At 39.7% G+C, this 25,204-nt stretch overlaps 2 protein-coding genes across 3 annotated transcripts; one reads left to right on the forward strand and one right to left on the reverse strand.

Annotated features, from left to right (window-relative positions):
• Window positions 1-277: 277 nt before the first annotated feature.
• On the reverse strand, window positions 278-3,717 carry LOC106579133 (uncharacterized). The gene is made up of 4 exons (XM_014158725.3): window positions 3,433-3,717; window positions 2,690-2,959; window positions 1,984-2,127; window positions 278-1,729 (listed from the first exon to the last, which is right to left on the reverse strand). Exons 1-4 carry the CDS (start codon window positions 3,494-3,496, stop codon window positions 1,530-1,532), a joined length of 678 nt encoding a protein of 225 aa, XP_014014200.1. The 5' UTR covers window positions 3,497-3,717; the 3' UTR covers window positions 278-1,529.
• Window positions 3,718-12,184: 8,467 nt separating this feature from the next.
• On the forward strand, window positions 12,185-24,980 carry LOC106579099 (E3 ubiquitin-protein ligase RNF144B). Of its 2 annotated transcripts, XM_082961720.1 has the most exons (10): window positions 12,185-12,243; window positions 12,844-12,911; window positions 16,768-17,075; window positions 18,029-18,133; window positions 18,759-18,819; window positions 21,945-22,158; window positions 22,978-23,122; window positions 23,347-23,436; window positions 23,700-24,427; window positions 24,473-24,980. In XM_082961720.1, the coding sequence occupies exons 3-9, from the start codon at window positions 16,860-16,862 to the stop codon at window positions 23,880-23,882; spliced, it is 1,014 nt and encodes a 337-aa protein (XP_082817846.1). In that variant the 5' UTR covers window positions 12,185-12,243; window positions 12,844-12,911; window positions 16,768-16,859; the 3' UTR covers window positions 23,883-24,427; window positions 24,473-24,980. The 2 variants fall into 2 exon arrangements, with proteins under 2 accessions (XP_082817846.1, XP_082817845.1); XM_082961719.1 differs by lacking the exon at window positions 12,185-12,243 and having other exon boundaries at window positions 12,295-12,911.
• The last annotated feature ends 224 nt before the right edge of the window (window positions 24,981-25,204 follow it).

Consider the following 25,204-nt stretch of genomic DNA (forward strand, 5'->3'; position numbering starts at 1 on the left):
TAAGTAGAGGTGATCTACTGTGTGGTACATAAAAGAAAGGCCAAAATGTGGACTATAATAAGTAGAGGTGATCTACTGTGTGGTACATAAAAGAAAGCCCAAAATGTGGACTATAATAAGTAGAGGTGATCTACTGTGTGGTACATAAAAGAAAGCCCAAAATGTGACCGCAACATGCATGTACTGCTGTGTAGCTTGTATCTTTAATCTGTTCAAACCTTCCAGATGTAACTCCCTCCCAGAGAGTTCAAGAAATGACGACAAAGAATAATAAAAATGTAATGCAATACCTTTATAATGTTCTAGGGATATTTCATTAACTTACATGCCAGCTTTTCAAGCAAAAAAATATATTGAGAAACAAAATTATTGAGAAAAAATATTGTTCATTGACAGATAAAACAATAACAATTTCTGTACCTTACAATAAATGTTTTTTTCTAAAGAAATAACCTATTTCAACAAATGTTGATAACTTAGTAGAACAGTAAATATGTACAGTATAATTTTCAGTAAAGATAAGTCAGTATGCCCTAACACATGCATTCAAATTAATACATTAAGAATACATTCAATGTAAAACAGCACCTTTTTATTTGTTACAGCATTAAATACTTAAAATAAATAAAATGCACTATCAATAGCAGTGGTCAGTGCGGTCATTATACATTGGGTTCACAGAACGTAATGTATGTACTGTATGATTCAATACTTATTCCATAAGTCCACGGACCAAAAATATGGTTCATTCTTTGATTATGTAGGGTTAAGTTATACTATCCAAACAATACACTGCAATGTACAATACATTTACATTCCCCAGAAATCAAGTTCATTGACACAGCAAGGAACATTACAATGTAGCCAATGGTCATACATTTTGTCCCCATATCACTTATGGGGATTGAGAGCCACGGTCGCCCGTGGTGCAGTAGCTTGCTCAAGGGCACAACAGCAGGAGATGGCATCTAGGATAGAAGAGCCATATATGTATGGCTCTGTAGGATACTGATGCAGTGCCACACAACAACTAGTTTAGGCATTAAAGTTTAGGCATTAACTCCACATTTTTAAGGTTAGGGTTAAGTTTAGGCATTACCTCCAAACTTTTAAGGTTAGAGTTAAGTTTAGACATTAACTCCGAAATCTTAAGGTTAGGCATTAACTCTGAATGGTTAAGGTAAGTGTTAAGGTTTGGGATAGGCTTAAAACAAAAATCTCAAAAACAACTTTCTATCACCTGATTTGAACATGTAACGTTTGGCACCAGAGGCAGATAGCCTAGCAGTTAAGAGCATTGGGCCAGTAACCGAAAGGTCACTGGTTTGAATCTCTGAGACGACTAGGTGAAAAATCTGTCGATGTGCCCTTCACCAAGGCACTTAACCCTAATTGCTCCTGTAAGTCACTCTGGATAAAAGAGTCTTCTAAATTACTTAAATGGAAACTAGTTGGTGGTGTATGAGGGGAGTTTCCCCAATACAATGTAAACCACTTTGAGCATCTGGAAAAGCACTACACAAATCCAATCAGTTACTTTCATTAATGAGTTCTTCTTCTTCCCCTTCTTCCTCTTCCGGTGTGTCTTCAACCTGCAGGTTGTTGTTGTCTCCGATGATGACATACTGCAGTTGGGAGCCATAGACCTGGACACTCCTCTGGAGCTCTGCATCTGGACAGGACTGTGCTGCTCTCTGGTGGTCACTGGTGGTGTTGCCTCCCATTGTCTCTGTAATAGAGACATGAATGGAATGCAGTACAGTACATGAAAGTTATGAATCTAATGGCTTCTCATTACAGAAAGGTAAAGTGAAGGGTACATTTAAATTCTTAAGGTCCGAGCGCCAATGGTGCAGGTCAAAAAGAGAAGTGAATAATTATAATAAAAATATATACATATGCGCTTGTATCTGTGAATGTGCTTTAATCTTGTAACACTCAATTTTAAATATATGAAATGATGAGAATTTGACTGTAACTTACCATGCCTAGAATCCTTTGAACCCATCCTCTGAGGTTGTTGTATACACGTCACACCTTGAAAGTTGCCATCTCCAATGATGCAGTTACTCAAATTGGAATGGCTGATGTTGATGACGTAAGTTGGGGCAGTGTTGGTCCTCCTCTCTGTTGATTGGGGTGTGAGAAAAAAGGGAAGAGGTTGAAAAATGGGAAATAGTCTGTTGTTGACAACAGTATCCCGGCGATTCCCGTTGCGACATGATGATGACATAATGTAAAAAACCTCTATGAGCTTTAGTTTTGGACAAGTGGAGAAACCATTTAGATTTAAGCCTACACTTTATCTTTAAAAAATATATATTTTACATGAGGAATGGAACATTCTTGGGCGTCACCTGCATCGGACACCAAATGGTGCTGGGTTGCCAGGGCTTTCAAAAGTTAAAGTGGGGTAGAATTTGGCTTACCATATAACATACTACAAAGAAAACGTGCTGCAATATAGGCCAAGTTAGCCTACCTCTCTAAATGCCACATAACATTACTTCTATTTTTATTTTATTTAACCTTTATTTAATTTAGAATCACAAAATCACCGTAAGCCTAGACTATTCATAACCATATTTAAATGTTAATGAAAACTACATGAAAACTATAGACATGTAGGACAAAGTAATTTCCTTGCAATTAATCAAATGAAAAAAAATTGACTTTTGAAGAGACTTACCTGGGAGGCCGGTGACTCTTTCGACCTGTGGTGGACACTGGCAACACTTTTCTAGTGAGTCGAAAAAGTGCAGACACGCATCGCGACCCTTCATCAGGATCACCTGCAGCAGTTTGGCAGCCTTCTGCATGTCTATTCTCTGGGACCAGATCACCTGGCTCTCATACTCTGTGATGGTCCTGGAGCTCAACAAGTACACGCACAGCCTTTCCACCACATTGCATGACATAGATTTGCTAAGAGCGTGTAAATGAAGTCGCAAGCTCCTTTCTTGGATGAGAGAGCATGCAAAAAGAACAAAAATATTTCAGTGTTGTTATAACATGATAATAATATGGCATTTGCTTAATTAATGCAAAAGAAAATATGATGGAAAGATGAAAGAAGTGTAGTGTAGGCTAATGCAAAAATATCACTTTCACACCGACCCTGTTATTCTCATTGGGTATTCCCCATCTAAACCACTTTCTGACTGTAAACATAACATCATTTCGTGCCTGCCTGCCCTACATTCCCAACAAACGCATTTCCATTACATTTTAGATCTTAACATTAACACCTAACTGTATAGTTTATAGTGTAGGCCTAAATACAGAGTTTTCTTGTTTTTCATCAATCGCTTTCTTACATATCATAGGCCTATCACTTTTTGTTTAGATTAGACCCATCGTAATCTCGGTTAACGCAGAACTAAAATTGTAAACTGTCAATCCACGAAAAATTTGAAGAAGGTGATTTCTTACCAGGTAAAATCTCGCGTTTTTCGTTACATTGTAACATAATTGTTAATTTGACATAACGATACATTACACTAGTGCATCACTTTGTGTGTATCATTTCGACTGAGAAATGGGCTGCAATCATTTTTATAGGCTGCGGTAGCAAAACTTAAAATAAATAAAAGTCCCTAATGCTGGGGGCATGCGCAGACTGTTTTGGGAGTTTCCACTCGCTTCACCCCTCATAATAAATTCACCAACTGCGCGTGTATTGTCAAGAAGAACAGAATAACACATTTCAAGAATTACAGCAAACTGGCCATGATATAAAGTATTGTTAACGTTATAAATACATTTGAATTATTCGAATCTTATAGGATAGCTGGAGTATCCTATGCTTAAACCAATAATTGCAAAAGCCATTTGAGCAGCACTGAAGGTTTATCACCACAGTACATTTGGTTTCAGTTTGTATATTGGTTTGATATTCAGAGTTTTCTCGTCAATACCTCTTAGATAGAAGGTCCTAGGATGATTCAGGTGATATATCTAGAATCAGATGAGGATAAGGATCAATGTACAGTTTTTTCCCCAAAAAAAGTTACTACATGTTGGTTTCAATAGGGGAATATTATGCAATCGCTGCTGAGGGACCATCTTAAAAGTGCAATCAGCTGTACCTGGTGTTTACAGAAACTTTTTTTTTTAATTATTAACTCATCTAAAGATCTTAAACCAACGGTTAAACCAACTTTTTACTCAATAATTACATTTTCAAATTGTATCTTGTTTATTTTTAATGGATTTTATGTAAAAATATGAGCTCAAAAAACATAAATAGGTCTATGATCTTTCTCACTCATATGCAACCTACTGTAGCCTACTTGCATGACCTAGAGAGCTAAAATCACTTGTGGCAAAGTCACTATTGCCTCTAATCCATGATGCACCCGTTAGAATTCCCATTTTAAAGTTCCTTGATTTATAAATGAATATTTCATAATTATCCTTTTTAATGGCTTCCGTTCCACATGTGAAAGAGATCTACAGACAAGTACAGTGTGTTCCCTGACCTCTATTATCAAAGTGAATGACTTTTTACAGCTGTGGTTATTAATTCATGTACAGATCTAATTTTCAATAGCTTCCAGTCCAAATTACATACACATCTAAAACCACTTGAGTTTATATTGTTGATCTCCCTTGTCCATAGTACACCCATTAGAATTGCAATTTTATATTGCATTGATTTTCATACGAATATTTCCTGTGATAAGTCTAATTTTCAATAGCTCACTGTCGATATGAGCTATAGATATACAGACAAGTGTGATGGGTTCCTGGACCTCTCTTATCAAAGTTACACCTTTTCTTGTTTCAAAATTCATCCCCTTTGATTTTCTACAAATATTTATCTTATTTTAGCTGTGGTTATTAATTCGCTCACAGATCTAATTTTCACTTGCTTCCAGTCCAAATTACATATACAGTGCATATTCACACACCTTGACTTTTTCCACATTTTGTTGTGTTACAAAGTGGGATTAAAATTGATTTAATTATATTTTTTTGTCAACAATATACACAAAATACTATGTAATGTCAAAGTGGAAGAAAAATTCAAACATTTGTAAAAAATGTTTTTTAAACAAATACATATCATTGGTGTTCTAGGGAGGAGGGTTTTAGATGTATAGTACCGTCAAAAGTTTGGACACACCTACTCATTCCAGTGTTATTCTTTATTTTTATATTGTAGAATAGTGGACATAAAAACTATAAAATAACACATATGGAATCATGTAGTAACCAAAAAAAGTGTTAAACAAATCCAAATATATTTTATATTTGAGATTCTTCAAAGTAGCCACCCTTTGCCTTGATGACAGCTTTGCACACTCTTGGCATTCTCTCAACCAGCTTCACCTGGAATGCTTTTCCAACAGTCTTGAAGGAGTTCCCACATATGCTGAGCACTTATTGGCTGAAGAATCTCAAATATAAAATATAGTTTGATTTGTTTAACCTGTTGGGGGTAGGGGGCAGTATTGACATGGCCGGATAAAAAACGTACCCGATTTAATCTGGTTACTACTCCTGCCCAGTAACTAGAATATTTATATAATTATTGGCTTTGGATAGAAAACACCCTAAAGTTTCTAAAACTGTTTGAATGGTGTCTGTGAGTGTAACAGAACTCATATGGCAGGCAAAAACCTGAGAAGATTCTGAACAGGAAGTGGCCTGTCTGACAAGTTGTTGTTCATCTTGGCTCTTTTTATTGAAGACTGAGGATCTTTGCTGTAACGTGACACTTCCTACGGCTCCCATAGGCTCTCAGAGCCCGGGAAAAAGCTGAATGATATCGAGGCAGCCCCAGGCTGAAACACATTTACGCTTTTGGCAAGTGGCCGATCAGAGGACAATGGGCTTAGGCGCGTGCACGAGTCGACCCCGTGCTTTATTTTCTTTCCTCTTTTTACCTAAACGCAGATTCCCGGTCGGAATATTATCGCTTTTTTACAAGAAAAATGGCATAAAAATTCATTTTAAACAGCGGTTGACATGCTTCGAAGTACGGTAATGGAATATTTAGAATATTTTTGTCACGAAATGCGCCGTGCTCGTCACCCTTCTTTACCCTTTCGGATAGTGTCTTGAACGCACGAACAAAACGCCGCTGTTTGGATATAACAATGGATTATTTGGGACCAAACCAACATTTGTTATTGAAGTAGAAGTCCTGGGAGTGCATTCTGACAAAGAACAGCAAAGGTAATAACATTTTTCTTATAGTAAATCTGACTTTGGTGAGTGCTAAACTTGCTGGGTGTCTAAATAGCTAGCCCTGTGATGCCGGGCTATCTACTGAGAATATTGCAAAATGTGCTTTCACCGAAAAGCTATTTTAAAATCAGACATATCGAGTGCATGGAGGAGTTCTGTATCTATAATTCTTAAAATAATTGTTATGCTTTTTGTGAACGTTTATCGTGAGTAATTTAGTAAATTTTTTGTAAAAGCATGTATGCTAGTTCTGAACGTCACATGCTAATGTAAAAAGCTGTTTTTTGATATAAATATGAACTTGATTGAACAAAACATGCATGTATTGTATAACATAATGTCCTAGAAGTGTCATCTGATGAAGATCATCAAAGGTTAGTGCTGCATTTAGCTGTCTTCTGGGTTTTTGTGACATTATATGCTAGCTTGAAAAATGGGTGTCTGATTATTTCTGGCTGGGTACTCTGCTGACATAATCTAATATTTTGCTTTCGTTGTAAAGCCTTTTTAATATCGGACAGTGTGGTTAGATTAACGAGAGTCTTGTCTTTAAAATGCTGTAAAATAGTCATATGTTTGAGAAATTGAAGTAATAGCATTTCTAAGGTATTTGAATAACGCGCCACAGGATTCCACTGGCTGTTACGTATCTGGGACGATTTCGTCCCGCCGGCCCTAGAGAGGTTAACACTTTTTTGGTTACTACATGATACCATATGTGCTATTTTATAGTTTTGATGTCTTCACTATTATTCTACAATGTAGAAAATAGTAAAATAAAGAAAAACCCTTGAATGAGTAGGTGTGTCCAAACTTTTGACAGGTACTGTATATGTCATTTGGACTGGATGTTATTGAAAATTAGGATGGTACGTGAATTAATAACCAGAGCTGTAATAGGATAAATATTTGAAGAAAATCAAAGGGGAGGAATAAAAAAATAAAAGTGTAACTTTTATAAGAGAGGTCAAGGAATCCACCGCACTTGTCTGTAGACCTGTAGCTCATATAGATAGGAAGATTTTGGAAGTAGACGTATCACAGGAAATATTCATGTATAATCAGTGCAACGAAAAATAGCAATTCTAATGTGTTTACTAGGGAGTAGGGTGGTCAGTGAGCTAATATCGCAAAGAAGGGCATCTACTGGAAGATGGGTAAAAAAACAGAAATTGAATATCCCTTTGAGCAGATGAAGTTATTAATTACACTTTGGATGGTGTTACAATACACCCAGTCATAACAAACAAACAAGCAACCTTCCTAACTTGTCAGAGAGGAAGGAAACTGCTCAGAGATTTTACTATGAGGCCAACGGTGACTTTAAAACAGTTACAGAGTTTAATGGCTGTGATAGGAGAAAACTGAGGATGGATAAACAATATTATAGTTACTCCCCGATAGTAACCTAAATTAAAGAGTGAAAAAATTATTAACTCATCTAAAGATCTTAAACCAACGGTTAAACCAACTTTTTACTCAATAATTACATTTTCAAATTGTATCTTGTTTATTTTTAATGGATTTTATGTAAAAATATGAGCTCAAAAAACATAAATAGGTCTATGATCTTTCTCACTCATATGCAACCTACTGTAGCCTACTTGCATGACCTAGAGAGCTAAAATCACTTGTGGCAAAGTCACTATTGCCTCTAATCCATGATGCACCCGTTAGAATTCCCATTTTAAAGTTCCTTGATTTATAAATGAATATTTCATAATTATCCTTTTTAATGGCTTCCGTTCCACATGTGAAAGAGATCTACAGACAAGTACAGTGTGTTCCCTGACCTCTATTATCAAAGTGAATGACTTTTTACAGCTGTGGTTATTAATTCATGTACAGATCTCATTTTCAATAGCTTCCAGTCCAAATTACATACACATCTAAAACCACTTGAGTTTATATTGTTGATCTCCCTTGTCCATAGTACACCCATTAGAATTGCAATTTTATATTGCATTGATTTTCATACGAATATTTCCTGTGATAAGTCTAATTTTCAATAGCTCACTGTCGATATGAGCTATAGATATACAGACAAGTGTGATGGGTTCCTGGACCTCTCTTATCAAAGTTACACCTTTTCTTGTTTCAAAATTCATCCCCTTTGATTTTCTACAAATATTTATCTTATTTTAGCTGTGGTTATTAATTCGCTCACAGATCTAATTTTCACTTGCTTCCAGTCCAAATTACATATACAGTGCATATTCACACACCTTGACTTTTTCCACATTTTGTTGTGTTACAAAGTGGGATTAAAATTGATTTAATTATATTTTTTTGTCAACAATATACACAAAATACTATGTAATGTCAAAGTGGAAGAAAAATTCAAACATTTGTAAAAAATGTTTTTTAAACAAATACATATCATTGGTGTTCTAGGGAGGAGGGTTTTAGATGTATAGTACCGTCAAAAGTTTGGACACACCTACTCATTCCAGTGTTATTCTTTATTTTTATATTGTAGAATAGTGGACATAAAAACTATAAAATAACACATATATGGAATCATGTAGTAACCAAAAAAAGTGTTAAACAAATCCAAATATATTTTATATTTGAGATTCTTCAAAGTAGCCACCCTTTGCCTTGATGACAGCTTTGCACACTCTTGGCATTCTCTCAACCAGCTTCACCTGGAATGCTTTTCCAACAGTCTTGAAGGAGTTCCCACATATGCTGAGCACTTATTGGCTGAAGAATCTCAAATATAAAATATAGTTTGATTTGTTTAACCTGTTGGGGGTAGGGGGCAGTATTGACACGGCCGGATAAAAAACGTACCCGATTTAATCTGGTTACTACTCCTGCCCAGTAACTAGAATATTTATATAATTATTGGCTTTGGATAGAAAACACCCTAAAGTTTCTAAAACTGTTTGAATGGTGTCTGTGAGTGTAACAGAACTCATATGGCAGGCAAAAACCTGAGAAGATTCTGAACAGGAAGTGGCCTGTCTGACAAGTTGTTGTTCATCTTGGCTCTTTTTATTGAAGACTGAGGATCTTTGCTGTAACGTGACACTTCCTACGGCTCCCATAGGCTCTCAGAGCCCGGGAAAAAGCTGAATGATATCGAGGCAGCCCCAGGCTGAAACACATTTACGCTTTTGGCAAGTGGCCGATCAGAGGACAATGGGCTTAGGCGCGTGCACGAGTCGACCCCGTGCTTTATTTTCTTTCCTCTTTTTACCTAAACGCAGATTCCCGGTCGGAATATTATCGCTTTTTTACAAGAAAAATGGCATAAAAATTCATTTTAAACAGCGGTTGACATGCTTCGAAGTACGGCAATGGAATATTTAGAATATTTTTGTCACGAAATGCGCCGTGCTCGTCACCCTTCTTTACCCTTTCGGATAGTGTCTTGAACGCACGAACAAAACGCCGCTGTTTGGATATAACAATGGATTATTTGGGACCAAACCAACATTTGTTATTGAAGTAGAAGTCCTGGGAGTGCATTCTGACAAAGAACAGCAAAGGTAATAACATTTTTCTTATAGTAAATCTGACTTTGGTGAGTGCTAAACTTGCTGGGTGTCTAAATAGCTAGCCCTGTGATGCCGGGCTATCTACTGAGAATATTGCAAAATGTGCTTTCACCGAAAAGCTATTTTAAAATCAGACATATCGAGTGCATGGAGGAGTTCTGTATCTATAATTCTTAAAATAATTGTTATGCTTTTTGTGAACGTTTATCGTGAGTAATTTAGTAAATTTTTTGTAAATTCACCGGAAGTTTGCGGGGGGTATGCTAGTTCTGAACGTCACATGCTAATGTAAAAAGCTGTTTTTTGATATAAATATGAACTTGATTGAACAAAACATGCATGTATTGTATAACATAATGTCCTAGAAGTGTCATCTGATGAAGATCATCAAAGGTTAGTGCTGCATTTAGCTGTCTTCTGGGTTTTTGTGACATTATATGCTAGCTTGAAAAATGGGTGTCTGATTATTTCTGGCTGGGTACTCTGCTGACATAATCTAATATTTTGCTTTCGTTGTAAAGCCTTTTTAATATCGGACAGTGTGGTTAGATTAACGAGAGTCTTGTCTTTAAAATTCTGTAAAATAGTCATATGTTTGAGAAATTGAAGTAATAGCATTTCTAAGGTATTTGAATAACGCGCCACAGGATTCCACTGGCTGTTACGTATCTGGGACGATTTCGTCCCGCCGGCCCTAGAGAGGTTAACACTTTTTTGGTTACTACATGATACCATATGTGCTATTTTATAGTTTTGATGTCTTCACTATTATTCTACAATGTAGAAAATAGTAAAATAAAGAAAAACCCTTGAATGAGTAGGTGTGTCCAAACTTTTGACAGGTACTGTATATGTCATTTGGACTGGATGTTATTGAAAATTAGGATGGTACGTGAATTAATAACCAGAGCTGTAATAGGATAAATATTTGAAGAAAATCAAAGGGGAGGAATAAAAAAATAAAAGTGTAACTTTTATAAGAGAGGTCAAGGAATCCACCGCACTTGTCTGTAGACCTGTAGCTCATATAGATAGGAAGATTTTGGAAGTAGACGTATCACAGGAAATATTCATGTATAATCAGTGCAATGAAAAATAGCAATTCTAATGTGTTTACTAGGGAGTAGGGTGGTCAGTGAGCTAATATCGCAAAGAAGGGCATCTACTGGAAGATGGGTAAAAAAACAGAAATTGAATATCCCTTTGAGCAGATGAAGTTATTAATTACACTTTGGATGGTGTTACAATACACCCAGTCATAACAAACAAACAAGCATCCTTCCTAACTTGTCAGAGAGGAAGGAAACTGCTCAGAGATTTTACTATGAGGCCAACGGTGACTTTAAAACAGTTACAGAGTTTAATGGCTGTGATAGGAGAAAACTGAGGATGGATAAACAATATTATAGTTACTCCCCGATAGTAACCTAAATTAAAGAGTGAAAAGAAGGAAGCCTGTGCAGAATACAAATATTCCAAAACATGCATCATGTTTGCAATAAGCCACTAAAGTAAACTGCAAAAAGTGTCAAACAAATTAACTTTATGCCCTGAATACAAAGCGTTATGTTTGAGGCAAATCCAACGTAACATACCCAGTGATGTGTTATGTTGGATTTGCCTCAAATTAGATCTGTACATGAATTAATAACCACAGCTGTACTTGGTGATATATTTTTTGAAAATCAAAGGTGAGCCATTTTGAAAAAATTATGAAGGTGTACCTTTGATAAGAGAGGTCAATGAAACCAACACAGTTGTATGTTGGTCTGTAACTCATATGGACAGTGAACTATTGAAAATTAGACCTATCACAGAAGATATTTATGTAATATCAGTAAATAAAAATTGCAATTCTAATATGTGTAGACTACTATGGACGAGGGTGGTCAGAGACATAACCTCAAGTGGTTTTAGATGTATATGTCATGTAGATAGGAAGCTACTGAATTGACATCTAAAGCTGTAATAAGAAAAATATTTCTAGAGAATCAAAGGGGAGGAATTACATTTTTATAAAAGATGTAGCTTTGATAAGAGAGGTGAAGGAACTCATCACTATTGTCTGTAGATCTGTAGCTCGTATGGATAGGAAGGTATTGAAAGTCAGACCTATCACAAGAAATATGCCTATAAAATCAGAACTAATTAATGTAGCATGTATGAGTGGGGTCAGTTACTTCACATGATGTGGTTTTACATCTCAATTTCACCTAGATATGAGGCTTTTAAAAAGTATCCTTGTAATTGGGTCAAATATAGTACCCTTAGTAATTAGAGGTAACTAATAAAATGCTTGGCCCTTTAGTGACTGGAGTCCCTATGCAGTGTGTGTAATCTTCATATAGGGCTAACCCTCCTGAATTGGAATGCAAAAACATATATTTTTTTTGCTCACATGCAATCACCGGTATTGCACTTTTACGATGGTCCCTAAACCATCCGGTATTGCACATGTATGATAGTCCTCAAACCATCCGAGCACCAGGAAACAGAATATTGCATCCTTCTCGGATCTGTGAAGGGAAGAGTTTGACTATCGGTAAAAACATAGTGTGTACCTTGCTCTCTACCGTCATTCAATTCTATATTTGTCACTCTCATCATCCTAGCATTTTCTGTCGGAGAGCTATTGACGAGCAAACCCCGATTATCGAAAGTAAAAATACATTTACTGTGATATTCTACCCGACCAGGAGATATCACAAGAGAAGCTTCTGTGGATTTGTAACAATAACATTCATTAATATGTAGTCAAAAAGGACGAACTCCTGAGGTGAGGGAAGATGCTTGTAGGTTTTTGCTTTTGCTTTTATTCTATGCAAGCCGCCAGGGGCAGGCTAGAGGACATTCCACCAATAGCCTACCGCTTCCTGGTCAAGCAAGCAGCAGGCAGGGCAGCAAAGCAGCAAGGACATCGTTGGCTGAACAATATTACACACACTCGTTATCTGGAAACACGGACTGACTGTGCATGTCAACACTGATTGCGTTGGTGACTGTAGGGCCAGGCAGGGAGGTGTGTTTAGTGCAGTTGGAAGGAAGAGGTATATGGGTGGTGCTTGTGAATATCGTGGCGACCGAGCGGAGGTGTTTTGTGTGTGACTGTGTCTCATCAGATGTGTCTGTGTCCTAATAAAAGCACTGCGGCTGTTAATCTGGACAGAAGCAGCTCGTAGGCTACACGCAGTAGGCGACCTGACCGAGGAGGTAGGTCTCTCTCTTCCCCCCCCCTCTCTCTGTCTTTTTTTTCTACTGTTTCCGTATTTATTGTGACATCTGTGTGGCATTTAAATGTCATTTTGAGTGTGTAAGGAATGGTTTAATGTGCGTATGTTGCAGAATTTCAATGTGGACCTATGTCAGTATAGCTACAACCTTGGAAGGGGAAAATGTGTCAGTCAGGCTCATCTTGTATTCTTCTGCTGTCTACTACATGCGAACAATGAGTATATTTCAGATTATTCCTCTATGAATTCTGGATGAAGAATAGACTTTATTAGGGGGATACCCTCATATGAAGAGGTTGTCACTCCCATTTACTGTAGTTTGTACTACAACATAAATACAGTGTTTGGTAGTAACACAGTAATAAAAAAATTATGGTTTGGTTTGTTTCTTTGATTCAATTAAACAGCATTTTCATAGGAATTGGAGTAGAAACAATTTGACATTTAGACTCGCATTAACGGCAGCAAGATGAATGTCTTTCTTTCTCTCGCTCTCTCTCACTCTCTCTCGTTTGCTCTCGCCACACACACACACACACACACACACACACACACACACACACACACACACACACACACACACACACACACACACACACACACACACAGGATTGTAAGTCCGGCAGCATAGCCCCAGGCCCAGCTGCCGCCTTCCACAGAACACAGCCAGTCACTCTGTGTGTATGGCAACTATTCACCGAGCTGAGCTGGTTTTCCGTTTCTGCTTGTGTGTTGGACAATGAGGCTTTGATCCCTGGCAGGCATTCAACCTAGATTTTGATCCATGGAGAATGCCTACAGTATGGTTAGAAACAGAACTCACTATAATGTGAAAGCTGCTATTAGTCAACGCAAAGGCCATATGGTTAGTTAATAAAAGCTTGTCTACATCATGATGATGATGTAAACATGTTTGTTGTTGTTGTATGCTACAAGCTAGCGTTTGACTCCAGCTGACCCCCATACTCCTGATTGCTGTGTCAATGTCTGGATCCAAACACTCCAGTGATATTTATGATCCTTTCCTCCATTTGTATCACTTTGCAGGTTGCAATATTTCATCAAGATAATAAAAGTGTGAGGAGCTTTCCAGGCGGAGAGATAGAGGAAACTGATAAAGCACCATTGGTATTTAGCACCACAGGTCTGTTTGTTACTGCTACCTTCCTGTTATGGTTGTGCAGGACAGACAGACTAACAGACTGACAGACAGGCAGACTGACAGACTGACAGACTAACAGACTGACAGACAGGCAGACTGACAGATTGACTCTGACGAGCAGACAGACTGACAGAAGTAGGCAGCATTGTCAGATGTCTTCACCTTGCTCTTCAGTCTCCAGCACAATGCAGAAGGGCTTCACTCCTATGGGACAGAGAGAAAGAATGACAGTGCAGAAATAAAATGTGCACATTCAAGTGCAAGTATCAGTGTTTTGCACGTGTGCCATAAATCAATGTTAGATAGAGGAGCACAGTAAATTTAGGACAGTGATGTTGGCTCTATTGATTTGGCTGGTTTAAATTTGCCTGCCAATTTAAACAGCAACTGCACTTTGTGTGGAGAATGATAAACTGTAGATAGACAAATGCATAATCATCAGCTTTTTAGCCACTCATTCTGTAGTGCTAAATCTATTTTACTACTTAATTCTTTATTTTTCCTCATTGGATTTGAGGGCAGAGATATTGGCTCTGGGTTTGTACTCTTTCACAGGGCCCAACACCAGATGATCTGAGCTACAGTTAGACCTCTTAGTTAGACTTTGTCCTCTTCTCTAGCTTGGATTAGCCCAGAACATGTGAAATGGGTCAATCGGCTGCAGCACCCCGAGTTTCCTGCTCTTCAATGAATTCTGAAATTAATATTTTCCTTCTGGCGAAACCTGAAAGATACATTTTATTGGTGAAAGGGATAACACCTCTTCTCTTGTTCATCTATTGCAAAGACTGCAAAGATATTACCCATGATTTTGTGTTGTGCTGTAGAAGTGTTGCACCGTAGATACCAATGTAAAACAGCCATGTTACCAACGGCTACAAACACTAATACTGCTGAAAGAAGGGGGAGTAATGGCTCCTCTGTTCATTAACAGGGAGTGATAATCATATGTCTGGGGCCACATCCAAAATATGTCTCTGGTTAAAAGTAGTGCACTATTTGGGAAGCTACCTGGAAGTAGTCTCTAATCCTCTCAGCTGTTTCAAACACCAATAGAGGATGTGAGGACTGGTGAGGCTATCAGCTGTTTTAAACACCACTAGATGATGTGGGGACTGGTGAGGCTATCAGCTGTTTTAAACACCACTAGATGATGTGGGACGGGAGGCTCGCGTCCCCGGGGGGACGGCGGGCTATCAGCTGTTTTAAACACCATTAGATGATGTGAGGACTGGCGAGGTTATCAGCTGTTTTAAACACCACTAGATGATGTGGGGACTGGCGAGGGCTATCAGCTGTTTTAAACACCACTAGATGATGTGGGGACTGGCGAGGCTATCAGCTGTTTTAAACACCACTAGATGATGTGGGGACTGGCGAGGCTATCAGCTGTTTTAAACACCACTAGATGATGTGGGGACTGGCGAGGCTATCAGCTGTTTTAAACACCACTAGATGATGTGGGGACTGGCGAGGCTATCAGCTGTTTTAAACACCACTAGATGATGTGGGGACTGGCGAGGCTATCAGCTGTTTTAAACACCACTAGATGATGTGGGGACTGGCGAGGCTATCAGCTGTTTTAAACACCACTAGATGATGTGGGGACTGGTGAGGCTATCAGCTGTTTTAAACACCACTAGATGATGTGGGGACTGGCGAGGCTATCAGCTGTTTTAAACACCATTAGATGATGTGAGGGACTGGCGAGGTCTATCAGCTGTTTTAAACACCATTAGATGATGTGAGGACTGGCGAGGCTATCAGCTGTTTTAAACACCACTAGATGATGTGGGGACTGGCGAGGCTATCAGCTGTTTTAAACACCACTAGATGATGTGGGGACTGGCGAGGCTATCAGCTGTTTTAAACACCACTAGATGATGTGGGGACTGGCGAGGCTATCAGCTGTTTTAAACACCACTAGATGATGTGGGGACTGGCGAGGCTATCAGCTGTTTTAAACACCACTTAGATGATGTGGAGGACTGGCGAGGCTATCAGCTGTTTTAAACACCATTAGATGATGTGGGGACTGGTGAGGCTATCAGCTGTTTTAAACACCACTAGATGATGTGGGGACTGGCGAGGCTATCAGCTGTTTTAAACACCATTAGATGATGTGGGGACTGGTGAGGCTATCAGCTGTTTTAAACACCACTAGATGATGTGGGGACTGGCGAGGCTATCAGCTGTTTTAAACACCATTAGATGATGTGGGGACTGGCGAGGCTATCAGCTGTTTTAAACACCACTAGATGATGTGGGGACTGGCGAGGCTATCAGCTGTTTTAAACACCACTAGATGATGTGGGGACTGGCGAGGCTATCAGCTGTTTTAAACACCACTAGATGATGTGGGGACTGGCGAGGCTATCAGCTGTTTTAAACACCACTAGATGAGTGGGGCTGGCGGGCCGGGCCCACGTGGTGGGGCGGGAGGCTATCAGCTGTTTTAAACACCATTAGATGATGTGGGGACTGGTGGGGCTATCAGCTGTTTTAAACACCACTAGATGATGTGGGGACTGGCGAGGCTATCAGCTGTTTTAAACACCATTAGATGATGTGAGGACTGGTGAGGCTATCAGCTGTTTTAAACACCATTAGATGATGTGGGGACTGGCGATGATATTGGCTGACTGCTTGTCTTCTGTTCTCCACCATCCTCCAGATCATGGAGCACAGCCCTCCACACTTCCTTCAGCAGAAAGGCTAAGAGAAGCTTCCAGGCAGCGCTGACTGACTGACCACTCTGCTCCCCCCATGGCCAACAACAGCAGTCCAGCCCGGGGCCAGAGCCAGGGTCAGGGCTCCATAGCCAACAGCAGTCCATCACAGCCTCTGGGCCAGGCCGGGGCTGTAGTGGCCTCCTCCTCCACCCAGCCTGATGTGGTGGTCTACTGCAAGCTGTGCCTTAGTGAGCACCCCTCAGCAGCAACCAGCACACTGCACACCTGTGACTGTGTCTTCTGCACCCCGGTAGGTAGACAACACAAACCTGCCATAACTTCTCTTCTCATATCTGATACTGAGCAGGGAAATGCCTGTATTTTCTATTCTCCCTCTGTTTTCATTCAACAAGACTCAGCATTCAAATAACAGGACATATCTATCTGCCGAATCAAAAATATATATTTAATCACTGCTTTCCTGAGAGCATTTAGTTTCTCTTTCACTTTTATATCTGGCAGGCAGTACTCTAGCTGACTTTCTATTGATTGGTGTTCAGTCAGCCTGTATCCATCTGCACTGAGGTGGAAATGATGTGCCTTGATACGGATAGTGAGATATCCTGGCGTGGAGTTGGTTGGCTGGTACTAATCTCTGTCTGGCTTCTGGCATCACTCAGAGCAGCAGTCTGAGTTGCTAGGCCAAGGTCAAATATAGGGTGTATGGGGCCTGGAAAGTAGTGCACTATATAGGGAATACGATGCCATTTGGAACACAGCCATAGAGAGATACTGTCAACACAACACTGGTTACCACTTACCAGTACTATGCACTGATTGACAATAAACCCCATACCTTCTGCATTCTGCTGTTGCTACAGTAGCTGGGTGAGGCTTGGCGTGACTCTTCTGACAAACTAAACAGCAGGTTTTTGCATGAATAGACACGCAGGACTGCATTCTTTGGCTGCTTTGTCTTTAGCAAAGTTCAAGTGCTAGTTACTGTATATCTCAGATACTGTCAACATCAACATCAACCCAGGGCCACTTTTAGTAGGTAAACGTTGTAGAATGTTGTAGATAACAATGTAATGATCAGAGCTGACGTGATTCCTTACTCTACATGGCTACAGAGAGGCATGTTTGTTCGGAACATTTCACAACGTTGTGCGCTGCTGAACATAACCCTGCTCTCTGGTTTTGTCCATAGACATACATATTATTCACATCTGTGTTTACGTCATTGGTTGTCTGTCCCCTCAGTGTCTGCAGCAGTATGTTCAGCTGGCCATCCGGGAGGGTGGGGGCAGCCCGGTCACATGTCCAGACATGGCTTGTCAGAGGACAGGAGTCCTACTCCACTCAGAGGTACTAGGCTTATACTGGATGTTCTACTGTGCCTGCAACTCAAATGACACCCTATTCCCTTTATAGTGCACTACTTTTGACCAGGGCCCATAGGGAATTATATAGGGAATAGGGTGCCATTTTGGACACATTCAAAGAACCACTGGTACACATCAATGTTTAGACCATTTGACTATTACACTGCTACATTGCTATTACACTCATATGTATTTGCCTGTTACCACGGTTGGGTACCGTTGGGTAAGATGAATTTGCCAACCCTTTCTACATCTTACATCATGTCACTACACCTTGAACTTCCTAATGTCATTGTCAGGTGTAAATGGTAAATAGCCTACAGCACAGGCCAATGTAGTGTTGAGATCAGGTCAGGGAGTTTGGTAATCAACTCTCTTCTCTTGAAATTATTATCCTTGCATTAAATTCTGCATTTCTATAGAATGCAATACATTTCATTTCTGTGGAATGCTTCACATTGAAGCCTGGTCTCAGATCTGTTTGTGACAATGACCATAGAAGTTGGCTATACAGCACAAACTGATCTGGGACCAGGCTGGTCCTCCTTTGATTTTAAGACATAATCACAGACGTGATCAATTCTGTTTTTTTTTGTGTTGTTTTGCAGATAGCCTGTTTTGCCTCTGCGGATCAGGTTGAGCTGTACCAGCGGCTGGAGTTTGAACGAGGTACGGTACCGTTCATTAGCATTAGCATGCTGGGGAGGTGACTGGTGACTGCTCTCATGGCAACCAGGCTATTTCAGGTCTCCCTCTAGTCCTTATCTTGACTCCCTCCCACCCCGTCCCAGTCCAGCTGAAAGGTTCTTGTAACTTTAGTAGCTAGTAGACGGTTCATCAAGCTACCAGAATACCATAAGGCTATTTATAAATAGCAGTTTAAGAATTACTGGAAATTATGCAGTTGTTATTGCTCTGTCTGTCCTCAGTTTTTGTTGGTGAAGAAATATGGTTTGTTGTTGTTGGCTTTAGTTTAGAGACAAAAGTAATATCTAAGAGCTTGAAGAGAAGAAAACAGTGTAGAAAAGGTCCCGGCTGGTTTGACATTTACAAATTGGAATCGGAGGTTGGTTGGTTTGCCTTGAGGCAACAACAAACTGAAACCAATAGTAGTCACCGTTCAGTCATAAATCAAATACCATAAAAATTGGATCTAGGAACAGTCGAACAAAGTTCACAAAATATGTTCTCATGGTGCTACCCTGATAAAGGATAACATGGAATGTGCCTTTGTTACGAAAGCAGTTAGAAACCCCACTGAAAACCCTGCCCTGGCACATCTAGGATAAGCAGACTTACAGTGCCTTCAGAAAGTATTCACACCCCTTGACTTTTTACAAGGTGGGATTAAAATGGATTTAATTGTAATTTTTGTCAACGATCTACACAAAATACTCTGTAATGTCAAAGTGGAAGAAACATTCTAACATTTGTAAAAAATAAAATAAAAAACACTAATATATCCTGATTTCATAAGTATTTAACCCCCTGAGTAAATACGTTAGAATCACTTTTGGCAGCGATTACACCTGTGAGTCTTTCTGGGTAGGTCTCTAAGAGCTTTGCACACCTGGATTGTACAATATTTGCACATTATTATTAAAAAAATTCTTAAATCTCTGTCAAGTTGGTTGTTGATCATAGCTAGACAACCATTTTCAAGTCTTGTGATAGATTGTCAAGACGATTTAAGTCAAAACTGTAAATAGGCCATTCAGGAACATCCAATGTTGTGTATGTTTGGCCTTGTGTTTTAGGTTATTGTCCTGCTGAAAGATGAATTTGTCTCTCAGTGTCTGTTGGAAAGCAGACTGAACCAGGTTTTTCTCTAAGATTTTGCCCGTGCTTAGCTCTATTCCGTTTATTGTTATCCTAAAAAACTCCCTAGTCCTTGCCGATGACAAGAATACCCATAACATGATGCAGCCACCACTATACTTGAAAATATGAAGAGTGGTATTCAGTGATGTGTTGTGTTGGATTTGCCCCAAACATAACACTTTGTATTCAGGACATAAAGTTAATTTCTTTGCCACATTTAGTACCTTATTGCGAACAGGATGCATGTTTTGGAATATTTGTATTCTATACAGGCTACAATGTTGTTGATGCATCTTCAGTTTTCTCCTATCACAGCCATTAAACTGTAACTGTTTTAAAGTTACCATTGGCCTCATGGTGAAATACCTGAGCGGTTTCCTTCCTCTCCAGCAACTGAGTTAGGAAGGAGCCTGTATCTTTGTAGATCTGGGTGTATTGATACACCATCAAAAGTGTAATTAATAACTTCACCATGCCCCTAGTGATATTCAATGTCAGATTTTTTTTAAACACATTGTTTTACCAATTCACTGCTCGACTGAGGGACCTTACAGATAATTGTATGTGTTGGATACAGAGATGAGGTAGTCATTCAAAAATCATGTTAAACACTATTATTGCACACAGAGTGAGTCCATGCAACTTATTATGACTTGTTAAGCACATTTTTACTCCTGAACTCATTTAGGCTTGCCATAACAAATGGGTTGAATACTTATTGATGCAAGACATTTCAGCTTTTCATTTTTTATTAATTTGTACAATTTTTGGTATTTTTTTATATTATACTTTGGGGTGTGGAGGCCAGTGACACAAAATCTAAATTTAACAAATTTTAAATGCAGGCAGTAACACAACAAAAGGTAGAAAAAGTCAAGGGGTGTTAATACTTTCTGAAGGCACCCGTATCTAGGATCCTCTACCCTCTATATCTAATACCTTGCTTTGGTTATCATTCTGTTAGATTCTTATTTTTCAGAGTAAATAACTCACGGACACTAGAGAAGCTTTAACCAAGTTTAATTCTTCCCAAAGGTTCTGTACAGCTGTAATCAGACAACCCAACATTTGTCCCATCCAGATATTTATATCCCACTTAAGACACTCCTCCTTCTCTCCAATCCTTACATTTTATGGCTCTACAGGAAGCTAATAAAGAGGGTAACAGGATACCAAACCTTTATTACTCCCTGATGAAAATCTGTCCTCACCTCTTGAACTCTACCCCTCCTTCATCTAATACACAGATGTCCATCTGTCTTTCCTGTATCAACACGTCGCTCTCCTCTCCTCCATCAAACACATTCCAAAGCCTTCTGGCTTTCTACAGAGAACCCTTAACTTTCTCCTTTGATTCTATGCTTCTTCTCTATCATTTATTTAATATCTCAATGTTCAAAATGTCGAATCCAACAATTCTATAGACATACATACAGGTAACTGTCAAAATCAAATAAAGCGTCTAAATAGGACGTTGGGCCACCACGAGCTGCCAGAACATGGCATAGATTCCACAAGTGTCTGGAACTATTGGAGGGATGCGACACCATTCTTCCACATTCTTCCACTTACCATAAATTCCATAATTTTGTGTTTTGTTGATGGTAGAGGAAAACACTGTCTAAGGAGCTACTCCAGAATCTCTCATAAGTGTTCAGTTGGGTTGAGATCTGGTAACTGTGACACACACACAGACAGATACTCACAAACCCCCTATGCTCCTTTGAGACCCCTCTTTCAAAGTCTCTGAGATCTCTTTGAGCCATGGTAGCCAAAATAATGGGCAACTAGGCATGATGGAATGTTAAGAGCTTAATTACTTAATTAACTCAGGAACCACACCTGTGTGGAAGAACCTGCTTTCAATATACTTTATATCCCTCATTTACTAGTGTTTCCTTTATTTTGTCAGTTACCTGTATATGTACACCTGTATATGTGTTTATGTACATCATTGGTTTGTTATGTTTCAGGGGTGCAGCTGGATCCTAGTAGAGCATGGTGTCCGGTGTTGGAGTGCCAGGCTGTCTGCAGCGTCGGGCCCAGCTCAGAGGGCCATCCTACGTCCGTGCCCTGTCCAGCCTGCCACACCGTCTTCTGCTCTGGCTGTAGAGGGCCCTGGCAGGACGGGCACACTTGCCCCGAGCACCAGCCTATGACATCATCATCATCTGCCTCAGAGAGCAGGTCAGTCAGTCACAGTCAGAGCACCTTGGTGGAAAAATATTGTCACAAAAAAACTGATGAATGCTGATTGAAGCAGTAGTTGGCAGTTGTCTTGGCCTTTTGGCCATTTCTGGTGTGCCACAGACAGTGTGCTCAGTGTGTTCCTCAGAAATTCCGTCGGTGTCTCTCTCTCTATGCTGCATACAGTACTCCACCCCTTCCACCCTTCAATGTGTGTGTGTTTGTTATTGGAAGGTGTGGAGTAAAGCTTAATGGAATGCCATTGTGTCCCTGCCAAAGGGGAGGAGTAGGGGAGTCAGTCAGTGAATCCATTTCCATTGCTTTGACAACGCGAAGTACCTCATGTACTGGAGAAAATGTCCTTGAGTCGATGGATTTAATGTACTAAAGTATAACAACATCAGACAAGACCAGAAAGTGTTCTAAAATCTTAGATTTGAGCCCCAAAGTATGAGAGACAGAATGCCAGTTTGATGTTGTTGTGGGGGATTAACACTATTGGTCCATTTAGTAATACAATGCCGTTAATTCAATCCCTCCTTACCATGGTATTCAGTCAACTGGTTCCCTCGTAGTTTCTTCTCCCAAAATAAATTAACTTAAGCCGCCAATTAACATTAGTGCTAAATAAAGATGCCAGTCTGTGCCTCAGCTCCCATGGTTTAACCTGCTAACACCATATCATTATATTTACACTATAATGTATAGACATTATTAACATTTTTATTCTAATTCTCTATCTGAACCCACTCTCCCTCACCTCCCCACCTCTCCCCCTACCTCTCCCCCCATCTCCACCCCTCATCCACCTGTCCCCAGGGGCCGGTCATGCAGTGACTCTGATCTGCCCATCAAGCAGTGCCCCATGTGTGGTGTGTACATCGAGAGGAACCAAGGCTGTGCCCAGATGCTGTGTAAGAGCTGCAAACACACCTTCTGCTGGTACTGTCTGCAGAACCTGGATGTAAGTCCACATACAGTTATAAATGCTTCAATAAGTCTGAACCTACATGTTGTATGTTAATGGTGATACTGTATTCCTCTATGTTAAGGTGATATATTTCTGAGGCACTATGATAACTGTTGTTATATGTTTAGGGTGATATATTCCTGAGGCACTATGATAACTGTTATATGTTAAGGTGATATATTTCTGAGGCACTATGATAACTGTTGTTATATGTTTAGGGTGATATATTCCTGAGGCACTATGATAAGGGGCCATGCAGGAACAAGCTGGGCCACTCCCGAGCCTCCGTCATGTGGAACAGAACACAGGTGAGGTGACTCTTCTCATTTTACACCCCAGTAAACCAGGAAATCTGTGTTTTGCTATATCAACTTTTCTTGTATGCCTGAAACAACAGTAATTGGCCTGACATTTTATGTGACATTCACATTTATTGGCCTCCTGCTAAACACCCTGTGTGTGTGTGTGTGTGTGTGTGTGTGTGTGTGTTTGTGTTTGTGTGTGTGCGTTTGTTTGTGTTTGTGTGTGTGCGTTTGTGCATGCGTGTGTGTGAACCCTGTCCTCTTGGCAGGTGGTGGGCATCCTGGTTGGCGTCAGTGTCATCGTGCTGGTGGCCTCGCCTCTCCTCCTGCTGGCTTCGCCCTGCATCCTGTGCTGCCTGTGCAAGCCCTGCCGAGGCAAAAAGAAGAGGAGGAAGAAGAAAGAGCTCACACAGACAGACATACAGCCAGAACTCAGTCCCACCAAGTCATGAAGAGAGACTGCTCCTTCTTCTCACCACGGTCTGGGAATGGATCCATTCAGTCACTTCAGGAACTGATTTTAATTCATGAATGAAAACACTTCATTGAAAAGAATGGGGTAATTTTCAACTCATTGAATTTTAAATAATGTTATTGAATTGACAGAATTGAAAACTGACTAGTACCCTGATTCCCACCATCTCACACACACATACAGTACAGGACCACTGTCTACCACCCTCATGTGCCAAACGTCACGATGCCAAACCAGTCTTGTTACAGTAGGTGCACAAGTGCCTCCATCCTACAGTGCCTGGTATTTGGTGGTATTTGTTTTGCCTTCCATTATATTATGCAAAAATGTGTGTTGTTTATGAAAAGGATGACTGTATGTAACATAGGAAAAAATCCTTAATCAATGCAAACATTGTTTCATAATTTGCTGTGGAAACTGCATTGTGCACTGTATTGGGTACTGGGAGAAAAATGTGTACATCCCAAATGGCACCCTATTCGCTACATAGTATACTACTTTTGACCAGTCCCTAACCACTAGGCAGCATAGCACTAGGCAGCATAGCACTAGGCAGCATAGCACTAGGCAGCATAGCACTAGGCAGCATAGCCTAGTGGTTAGAGCGTTGTATTAGTAATCGAAAGGTTGCAAGTTCGAGTCCCCGAGCTGACAAGGTACGAATCTGTCGTTTTGCCCCTGAACAAGGCAGTTAACCCACTGTTCCTAGGCCGGCATTGAAAATAAGAATTTGTTCTTAACTGACTTGTCTAGTTAAATAAAGGAAAAATTAAATAAAAAGGTGTGCACTATAATGGAAATATCGTGCCATTTTGGAAGTTACCAATGATATAGGGCTTCAAAGGTGCACATAGAAATATTTTCTGCTGCTGACAGATAGTTTCCACCTGGAATTCCAGACCAAATTTCTGTTGGATTCTATATACTACTACTACTATAATGTATGTAAATATGTATTTATGGAATTGTGTATATGGTGTACTGTCTTGTTTCTACTTTTTTCGTTGATGTTTCTGCATCAGATATTTTGTAAAAGATCCATTGTAATTGAAATAAACATCAGATATTGAACATGCATGCCCAGGCTGCATAATAGTATGGCCTACTTAAATGTTTGTTTGCACATTGTTATATAATCTTGTTTACCCTGATTTATAACATGACCTTTCGAGATTCACCCAGTTATAGGCCTGGTTGTCTTCATAATCTTGCTACTGAAGACTAGAACTATAGTAAATTGGGCCCTAAAGAAGTCGTACAATGTGAATGACTGCAATAATGTTGCAATGTATAGATTAG

This window comes from Salmo salar, chromosome 02 (genome assembly GCF_965601325.2).
Source record: "Salmo salar chromosome 02, fSalSal1, whole genome shotgun sequence".
Lineage (NCBI taxonomy): Eukaryota > Metazoa > Chordata > Actinopteri > Salmoniformes > Salmonidae > Salmo > Salmo salar.